The following is a 10,023-nucleotide window of genomic DNA, read 5'->3' as shown; positions in this document are numbered from 1 at the left end:
ATATTTTATTACAAAACAATTCGGGGTTGGGTTTACTTTTGGTCAAAAGGTCCTCTAATTGAGCATCTTTTTAGTTCTTGACTTCAAGCATTCATCTTGCTAGAATCTTTTTTGTTCCTTTTTGGGTAGAAATAAAGTGCCTTCAAGGCCCAATCAATACTACGCTTGGCTGCATATGATTTATGAATCAACTAATTAATTATTTTGTAACGACACAATCGAACTTATTAATTAATTCGACTCCTCTGAGACATTCTTCTTAAAATCATAAATAATACATCAACTGAAAGCCATCGCTTTCAAGTTTTACATCACTCAGTACTCCCATCAGATTTAAACTTACCTTTGATTGCCCGCTACTATTTAAAAATGGTGATAAGATCTAAGAATAGTTCATAATTGAAGAACAAGAATAGATAAAACGTAGCGCAGTTCTCAAATATAATCATAAATCTGCAACTCCGGAAAGTTTGATCCGCCATATGAGGTAGTTTGAATAATTTGATTTCCAATCTATTTTCAAAAGTGATTGCTAAAGTTGTTATTTGTTAGTTTAAATAAGGTTGCAATCTATGTTATTATAGTTATGAGAAGAACTCCCTGTTGTGATTGAGAGATTACTACATTACATGTCGGATTGGGCCACGTTTCTAGGTGAAAGATGTGATAAAGGGCATTGGAGTTGTCATTTGCGGCTGGGCTTGAGCAACATGCACGGAAGGTGTTTGTTATAATGCCAAATCCAAAGAGGTGGAGAATGGTGGTAGAGTGCCAAGCCACGGGTCTAGATTATTATCATTGGAGAAGTACACACTAAGTCCTATCCCCCTAATTTCTGTAGCTGTCGACGTATATTTAGCTGCTTCTGTAATGGGGGCATCTTCCCAACATTGTGTTTCTTTCGCCAGAACCAGTTGCCCCATCTAATGTCCTATTATCCACGCTTTGAAAGTGATAAAGGTGCAATAAGACATTATCCTTTATTATATAGGGTACTGTTAGCTTGGCATTTATGTGGCTGCTTTCAGGTTCAAAGATTGCAAATGCGATACATCTCTAGGATGCCAATAGAATTGATTGCAGCTCTCCATATTGCGTGGGTGTGGTTGTCTTTGGTCACTCGTAGTGAATGGACAAAAGATATTTTTTTTCTCCTCCCATTTAGCTGGTTCGTGTTCTTTACACTGTTGTAGCATCTTTGAAACGCATTAGATTGAGATTTGTTATATATTAGTACTTTTTACAGCTATCTTCCTTTCTACAGTGCAGGATAGGGTGTCTGCAAATGGGTGGAGGGGACACACTTTGAAGGTGCATGGTGCTCCTTTCCCCTCATAAATTCGTGCTGGACCAGTTTTTTTCTTTCTTTATGTCTTTCTTTGTTGTTTACTGTGCTAGATTTGTAAACTCTCAGCATGCTAAATTGACTGTCTGATAATCAGTTATCACTAACTTTTGAAATTTGGAGACGACATGCATCAGTTTAAACAACACTTAATTGGGCATTTGATTAATTACTTGCTGCCTAATAATTTGGACGGATGCAGTATAATTATTAGTTATAGTTAGGTCCTTTTGTGTTCGATTAGCCTTAAACAAAACACATTTGCTTGAACAATTATCATTTTCTCACTCAACTATTTCTAGACGCAGCCAACTGAGAAAAGAACAATAATTGTTGAAGGGCTAAGGTTGCCGATGGATATATGTTATGCCAGCTAAGTGATGTTGACAAGAGAAGAAGATTTACCTCTCGGAAAGGATCCTTCTATAATAATTTTCTAGCCCCGATTTCATGCTTACTCCTATGTGATTTCTTCAAGATCTACCGAGTGTTTGTGAAAATTTATCTACTTTTTAAGAACTTAGTTGCTTCTTGCAGAAAATTTAGCCGGTGGGTTTTCAGCAAAGCAATTGATACCATGGATTGCTTCTGTCAAAGTAAAGAAAGCATGAAACTTGAGAGAGTAAGAAGACCAGAGCTATCTTGTGTCTTATATGGTGGGCCGACGTAAGGACGAAGTTTGGTGCAATTTGAATCCAATGGAGCTTTCAAACTTTTGGAGGACCACATCAGCTACAATTGCCAAATTGTTATGTATGCATTTGCAGGTAATGAGTGTTAAATGATTTGTTTTTTGGGAAACAGAACCTTGGATTATATATAGATATATTCCTTAATATTTGCATGTTTGGCTTTCCTGTCCCTTAAATTATATTAGGAAGTTGCACTGGAAAGATCCTTCAACGTTTATTGATGTGCAAATCAAGAGTTGAAATAATATTACTTTTTTGGTGGGGAAATGAGTACCACAGCATAAATATTGTGTATAGCGAGGACTAGGAGGAGGTTGAAGCGTGTTTCCCACACTAAATGCCAGCGAGTAGGTGTAGTAAGTACCATGATTGCTCCTTCCCATTTAATGGTGAAGAGAAAGACCAGTACAGAGCCAATCGGTTTTCTTTCAGTAAAATGGAAAGTGGCCTTCCCATGCTTAACTGTCTGTTGCAACACACTTTAAGGAGTTTATGTTTGTCTTCAGACTCTTGTAGCTCTACCTCTTCTAAGTGGGTTTATGCCATTTTCTGGAGGATCCTCCCTAGAAACTTTCCTCCTCCCAAGTAAGAAAACTAAGAACTCAAACCCCCAAGGAGAAGTGATCGATGGATGAGTTGTATTCTAATTCATCAGATATTTTTCCCATACTTTGTTTTGTTGCAGGTGGGAGTTTGGTGGGAGTGCTCTTGATCGCTCTAAAGGAAACAAGAGGAACTGGTATGTATGAACAAAGATGATACTCTTGTTAGAATTGACGACTGCTTAGTGAGTTCATGAGTTGCTTTTCTTTCAGGATTCTTGTTTGGGAAGATGGGTTTTGTGATTTCCATGAATGTGAAAGAGCAGCAGGTGGGTGTCTTACAGGGAGGTTTGGAGTTGATCTCTTCTTCAAAATGTCTCACGAGGTTTACAGTTATGGAGAAGGGTGAGAGAATTCGTACATTCATTTAGATCAACCTGTTGGATAAGTTCATACAGAATCTATATGTCCCTGGCTGCAGATTAGTGGGAAAAGTTGGTGCTGAGAATAATCATAAATGGGTTTTCAGAGATAGCGCAACTGAAAGTGATCCGAACCTCGTCTCCTCATGGAACTCATCCATTGAGCCTGTAAGACAACTTTTTCCTTTTCAGGTCAATTCTGTGCATACCAGCTTTCTTGACGTTTCCACTTTGTTCATGTACAGCAACCTCGAGCCTGGGAATCTCAGTTTAAATCAGGCATTCAGGTTACTATTCTACAAATTTAGCTTGCTATAAAGCAAAACACTTCCAGTTTATCAGATACTTCTTTTTGTAGACAATTGCAGTCATTGCTGTACGAGAAGGCGTAGTTCAGCTGGGCTCTTTTGATAAGGTTTTTGCTTTGTTTTTCCTTCTCTTAGGTAGCTTTTTTCCAAGCTACACTGATTGATGGCTTTTCTTTATCAGGTCCCGGAAGATCTCAATTTAGTCATTAATGTGCAGAGGAAATTTAGCTACCTGCACAGCATGCCAGGTATCTTTGCTGTTCAAAGGCCCTACCTTCCTAGCCAACATCCATACGTTTTAAAACCAGATGTCCAGATGATCGAAAACCAATCTACTGGGTTGAAGAGATTGTTCAGCTCTATGCTTGATGAATCTCCTATCAAATCCATCAACTTAGGCTGGAACACCCCACATCCCTTGGCCTCTGGATCGCCAGTGTGGCCAATCCCACCTCTTCTTCCTTCCACTTCATGCGGTTTTGGAACTTTTAAATCAAAGATTCCTTCTAATGGCACCCCGCCTTGTGAAGTCGATGATCGTCCCGATGCAGTTCAACTAATGTCCATTAACCACCCGAACCTGAATACAATGAAGGCTACCAACTCAGAAGTAAAGATAGAAACCTCCAGCCAGTTAGATGCAGCTCAAGAAACAGAAGAGAAACCAAGTTGCTTAAATCCTAGATTCGGGTTTGGAGAGACAAGCCAGAATGGTCAAAGTCTCAATTAATTAGGAAAAGTACCTTCTCAATGGCATTAATTGTCACAAAAAGGATGAGTTTGGTACTTGCATGGATTTGGATGGTTGATTAGCATGCACCCAAATTGTATAATCACTGTTTTTTTGAGTTATCTGTCAATAAAAATATCTAGATACTAAAGTAGTTTTATTATCAAACAAAGATGGCACTATATTTCATCTGTATCTGTGCCTCTCCAAGTTATTAGTGGAGCATGAGTATAACCGCCTAAGCCTACCGCTAGCAGATATTTCTACTTTGGCTCGTTACGTATCGTCGTCAACCTCACGATTTTAGAACGTATTTGTTATGGAGAGCTTTCTACACCCTTATAAAAAATGATTTGTTCCCCTCTCCAAGTACGATCCGAGGTTGATTGAATATATATGATAGCGATAGCGATGATAATGGGATCCATCCACTCATTGAGGGAAGAGTGGGGTAACACTTGGATGGTGTATCCTATTCCTTCCTGCAGGCAGTCGTAGTGCACCACAGGCAATGGTTCCCGAAAACAAATTGGAAGCGAGAAACATGACAAGAGAGTGTTAGAATTTGGATCAAGTTGTCTTTGACATATGAATACCATCACCCGACACAATGGATGGTCCCAGCTTTAAGTTTTCTTTCTTCTATTTCTCTTTTTCTTGTTTATGGGGCTATGATATGAATACGAGTTGCTTGTGGGGTTGCTTCTTATTTCATTGAAAGCTGCTGATGAGTCCCATTGTCTTTGCTAAGATCTTTGGAAAATGATTTTCTTTCTCTAAAAATTATTTTGTTTCCTAGATATTTCATTGTTGGAATAATTCTCTTTTTTCAATTCGTCTTTGATTCATGTTTTTGTGAAGGAAAGAATACTGGATTCAATGAAATGATACAGCAGATCATAATTAAGGGACAGCCACAATTGGCCTGAATTCAGGATTTGACACAGAGACAGAGTGCTAATATAACTTGACAGCAATTAGTCTCTGTTCCAAGTGTTCATATACGTCCTATATACAGTCATCGTGTGCTAACTTAAACGACCATTGAGCTAAAAGCTACGACCATTGAGCTAAAAGCTGCGAAGCCAGGAGGCGTACAATATGAGAAATACAGGGCTTGGAGAGTTATTGATTCAACAGTAACAAGCCTGTCTTTCATCCTTAGCCCCCACCAAAGCTGGCAACCTTTTTAAGCACTGCTCTTCCCAACACTCACACCTCCTCCAAGTGCCCACGATGGTTTGGCTACAGCTGCAGTGCGCCTCATTGCCTTCACTCCGAAAACGTCATTCTTGCTCTGCACAACAGAAAATATAAGTTCAGTCTTCATCAGACGTTTACCCCTTGCCTTTTGACAAGATGCATATGAAAATGGAAATTGAAGCCACGTACCTTCAAGCAGGTTCCAGCACCGACGTCACAGACGGGGTAGTCATGGGGGCAGCAGCTGTAAAGGTCATCACAGCAGGTGGCGCTTTCCAGTGGGCAGCATCCCCATACAAAGCATGTGTTTGAAAACTGGAAGAGGCAGCAGCAAGTTTCTGCGGCGGGACAGTCGTAATATTCATCGCATACAGTTGGGGGTTTCACCGGAGTTGGGGGTTCCACCGGACTTGGAGGAGTCGGGCCTGGATTAGGTGGGTTTAGTCCGGTTTTAATGGGGTAAGAAGGCTCCATTGCAATCCCACAGAGACCTTTTGGGGAAGCGACGTTACGTTGCATCCTGATGTAGCCACTTTCACCCCAGCTCGCACCCCATGAGTTTCTCACAATCCAGTAATCGACGCCCCCTTCAGACCCATATCCAACCACATTAACACCATGATCCAAATCTGTCCCACATCTTCCAGTGAATATACCCTGTACACATACATATACAACAAATCAGACCCTCTCTCCAAGCGTACAAAAAACAATAATAATAACCAAAACTTCATAGAAATGGATGTTATACCGATCGATATAGCTGGAAACTTCTACCTCCCCCTTCAATGGCAACAGCCACAACCTGTTTAGCAGCTGCTTTTTGCAGTGCTTTTTCATTGTTTACAGGGACGTCTTCATAATCATCGATTGAAACGACCCTAGCATTTTTCTGAAGAAGACAAACACAATAGAAATAATGACCATCAGATATCAAAAATAAGCTTCAGCAACTCAAAAGGGAAAAAGAAAGTTTGAGTAGCAATAGAGACCTTAGATTGGATGCAGGTGCTATCATAGCCTTTATAAGGATAATCTTCTTCAGTATCAATGCCGCCATTGTTGATGATGAACTCGAAGGCATAGTCCATTAGGCCACCATTGCAACCTTCGTTGTAAGAAATGTCACAATCCACCAGCTCCTGTTCTGATAGTGCTACCAAGTCGCCTGTAACAATCTGGTTTATGCCTTCCACGGCAGCTATAGTTGAGAACGCCCAGCAACTCCCTTCATATCAACTTCAACAATTAGCATACTTGAAGCGACCAATGTTCAAATCTCATATAGTTTATTTATGATATACTTCAGAGAGAATAAGTCAAGAAAACGTTTATTCTCTCTACATCTTTTAAGAACTTTACAAAAGGTTTCAACTTTTTATCTCTCAAACATTCTAATTCTATATTTCCTAAAACAATCGATGACAAATTTAATAATTAAAATGAGTGTGGTGTTATCAACAACTGAGATTCTTATTATTATTTGGTCAAAATCTCAGCTTTCATTGAGATAATATAATTGCCAGTCATAAAAGTTGCACATAAAAATCAAATCATGTGATTATATGATTTAAAATCGAAATATTTTATAAATAATAATTAAGAAAGAATGGCAAGTAAAGAAATAACTTTTGTGAATCCTATACTGTTCATAAATATTTGGAGGAAAAGAAAAACAGCCATTCAAATATATCGTGGTTAAAAATTTTCAGAAGAAATATATATCTCATCATTAAATCTCTATAGAAAGTGCGGGGCCAGTGCGAGTTCAAAGTAAAGGCAGGTCCATTCCACGAGCAACTCATAAAGATTCTGTGCCCTCATGTTCTTTCCTATAATTAGTCAGATGGTTACATATAATTCAAAATTATCAAAACAGATGTTATGCTATACTAATGATTAATGAAGGAACAACAATTTTTAGTCATGAAATCTAAATTTAAGAAACAAACAATCAATCCTCCTATAATGATCGATCATCAGTCCATCTTTCAACATAATTATAACCATTGGCAATTTATACTAATTACTGAAAAACTAAGTGAATGAGAGCGCTTTTTGTGTATGTTTGTGTGCGCCAAATATGCAAAAGCGAGTAAAAATAGGAAAGCTATAGATGAAGAAATTGGAAAGAAAGCGAGAAAAATGGAATTTACCACAACTTCCTTGGTCTTTAATGGGAGCGACGGCTCCTTTCTCCCTCCAATCGATGGAGTCCGGGACTTCATCCCCAAGGCGAGGCTGATAGCGGCTGCTCGTCTTGTTTCGCCTTGAACCAGCGGCGATTTTAGCTCCCAAGTACTTGGATCGGTACTCCTCGTTCGTCAGATCTGCGAACACGTTCAAACCTAATCGATAGGGCAAATTTTGGGCGTTGATTTCATCGATGTACTTGAGATTGTCCTTGAAGATGTGGAATCGATTCTGGCTTTCCGGTCCCAAGTGGTTGTGCAACTTCCCGTGCTTGGCACGCCACTGATCGTAGAGCGCCATCACTTCCTCATCCGTCCTCTCGGGGATGATCGAAGAGGGCAACGCCGACGGTAAAGTTACGAGGAGGAAGAAGAGGAGAGCCAGAATGAGGGAGGATCGGTATGTTCCCATTTCTGTAGTTCGTGTGTGTTCTTGTTTATGCTTTGATGAAGAAAGTGGATGTTTATATAGACAAATTAGTGTTCATCCACGCATATGAAACATGGAGTAAGAATATCTGACGGGGCCGAATGGGACGAATACAATTGTCTACAGAGCTACGGAAGCTGACCCCGGCCCCTCTCTCTAGATATTTACACCCAACATCTCCTTACTTCTGGGGAAGTTGATTTTCCCTTTTTTTTAACTCTTATAATCTCGTGTTGGTTGGAGAGGACAACATTTTATAACTGTTCGGAAAGAAAAAGTCTTAAGAAAACAATATTCAATAGCGGGGTGGATTTTGGATTTCACATAGATTATATAACGGCATAGAAACCTCTCTATAGCGGTTTTAAAAAGCTTGAGAAAAGCTCGAAAAGGAAAGCTCGATAGGCTGTGTTATCTACCCTACCTTACTCATTAAGAGAAAAAAGATTGATGGGCAAAAGGGGAGTTGATGGATGACATTTTTAATAAAGCTATATGGGTCATTGGGTCATTGTTGAAGACTTTTCAAATTTTTAAATATATAATTAAAGATTTAATATTAGGATTCTTAAAAAAAATAAATAAATAAATAAATAAAATAATTTTGAATAGAAGCTTCAATAAAGTATACATAATTTCGAAAGGAATTAAAATAAAGTATAAAGTAAATAATAGAAGCGGATAAATTGGATTCGAGCGATTCAGGATTGGCCACGTGATGATGAGATCGAATGGTTTACATTGAGACGGAAAGCTAGTGGGCCCCACTTGCTGCATTACTATTGGTAGATGGAAATTGAGGCTATTACGCCATAATATTATTACTGCTCTTGCCCCTGCCTGTTGACAATTCCCATCTTCCTCTTTACCCCATTTCTGTAATTTACTCCCTCACTTAAATTGTATTTAATTAATAATCAAATTATGGTGCTTTTCCATATGGTCGTCGAGATTCCACTCAGGATTAAGACATTTGTTCCTTTATTTTTAATATATCTTTTGCGGGACATCAATACAACTTTTTATCTTTTTAATTAATTTCACAAACCTTCTTTTCTCGTATTGAAATTGTTTTATTTTATATTTTCCAAACAGAAACTGTAATTTTAATTGATTTAATAATTTCCAATATACCAAAAATGTCCTTATCAGATTACTATTATTATTTTATTATTGATATTTGTTCTTCCCAAATGTTGATATTTACTTTTCTTTTTGGTTTTGCCCCAAAGTGGATGGTGCAAAATTTCATTTCGATTGCATCATCGTGTTCTTTCTTAGTTAACCTATCGATTGCATATGACACAACGAAGAGTGGAGGAAGTTTGCACGCAACTAATCTCTCTCGAACGTAGTTTGTCAGCCATTTTTTTTTTTTTTTTGTTTTTTGGATAGTTGGTTGATGTATGGCTGATGGGTATTTTTTATAATTTAGAAAAAAGGCAAATATTTGGGTGATTAAAATAACAGTGGATAAGCTAAGAATGAGGAGGAGGAAGAAGAAGAAGACACAGAAGCATGGGCTTGCGGCCCATACGTTACTAACAATAATAATATCCAGTGATCGGCCAAGTTGGGGTGGGTGAGCTGAGAGGCCACAAACACGCAATCTCTTTATCTACAAAACAGGCGTTTTGATTTGGGCTTTCTCTGGTTCTTATGCCCACTTGACGCATCACATGCACCGCCACTTGCCTTGCCCTTTCCTTTCCGGCCTCCTTTTCAACCATTTCCTATCTCTAACTTCTACCCCCAATTTCCAATCCCTCGCTTTCACGGGTGATCACGTTGGTTCGAGAAGAGAACGAAACATTTCTTATAAGGTGTGGAAACCTCTTTCTAGTAGACAAGTTTTGAAACCTTGAGGAAAACTAGAGGGGAAAGCAGCAACAGTGAGTTTAAGTTGTTACACTTAGATATAAACTTAAGAGGAAAAAATGATATTGATGATAAGAATAGGGTAGAATGGGTCTAATATCAATCGAACTCGAGGAGAATAGAAGGATGGACCCTAAAATTCAACGCAGGACCGAACTAGCCTTAGGGAAGGAGGCATTTTTTTCTCCTCATAGGGCTTGCCTTTTGTAGTCCCCTACTCATGTCTTGTTCGTTAGACCAACTTTATTTATTTGAACCTAATTCAAAAGGAGAATGGAAAA

General features: G+C 38.7%; 2 protein-coding genes across 2 annotated transcripts; one reads left to right on the top strand and one right to left on the bottom strand.

The window, feature by feature from the left end:
- Positions 1-654: 654 nt before the first annotated feature.
- On the top strand, positions 655-4,228 carry LOC111796446 (transcription factor LHW). Its single transcript, XM_023679048.2, has 11 exons — positions 655-960; positions 1,029-1,168; positions 1,265-1,311; positions 1,883-2,112; positions 2,223-2,622; positions 2,723-2,776; positions 2,853-2,984; positions 3,061-3,169; positions 3,247-3,288; positions 3,360-3,416; positions 3,491-4,228. Exons 5-11 carry the CDS (start codon positions 2,375-2,377, stop codon positions 4,037-4,039), a joined length of 1,191 nt encoding a protein of 396 aa, XP_023534816.2. The 5' UTR covers positions 655-960; positions 1,029-1,168; positions 1,265-1,311; positions 1,883-2,112; positions 2,223-2,374; the 3' UTR covers positions 4,040-4,228.
- A 686-nt stretch (positions 4,229-4,914) lies between these two features.
- On the bottom strand, positions 4,915-8,011 carry LOC111796444 (cysteine proteinase mucunain). Its single transcript, XM_023679046.2, has 5 exons — positions 7,399-8,011; positions 6,235-6,470; positions 5,994-6,134; positions 5,432-5,899; positions 4,915-5,336 (listed from the first exon to the last, which is right to left on the bottom strand). Exons 1-5 carry the CDS (start codon positions 7,844-7,846, stop codon positions 5,229-5,231), a joined length of 1,401 nt encoding a protein of 466 aa, XP_023534814.2. The 5' UTR covers positions 7,847-8,011; the 3' UTR covers positions 4,915-5,228.
- Between the last annotated feature and the right edge of the window lie 2,012 nt (positions 8,012-10,023).

This window comes from Cucurbita pepo, chromosome 6 (genome assembly GCF_057944985.1).
Source record: "Cucurbita pepo subsp. pepo isolate OVF chromosome 6, ASM5794498v1, whole genome shotgun sequence".
Taxonomy (NCBI): domain Eukaryota; kingdom Viridiplantae; phylum Streptophyta; class Magnoliopsida; order Cucurbitales; family Cucurbitaceae; genus Cucurbita; species Cucurbita pepo.
Note: the sequence above shows the minus strand (reverse complement) of the source record. Positions and strands in the feature narration are given on the sequence as shown.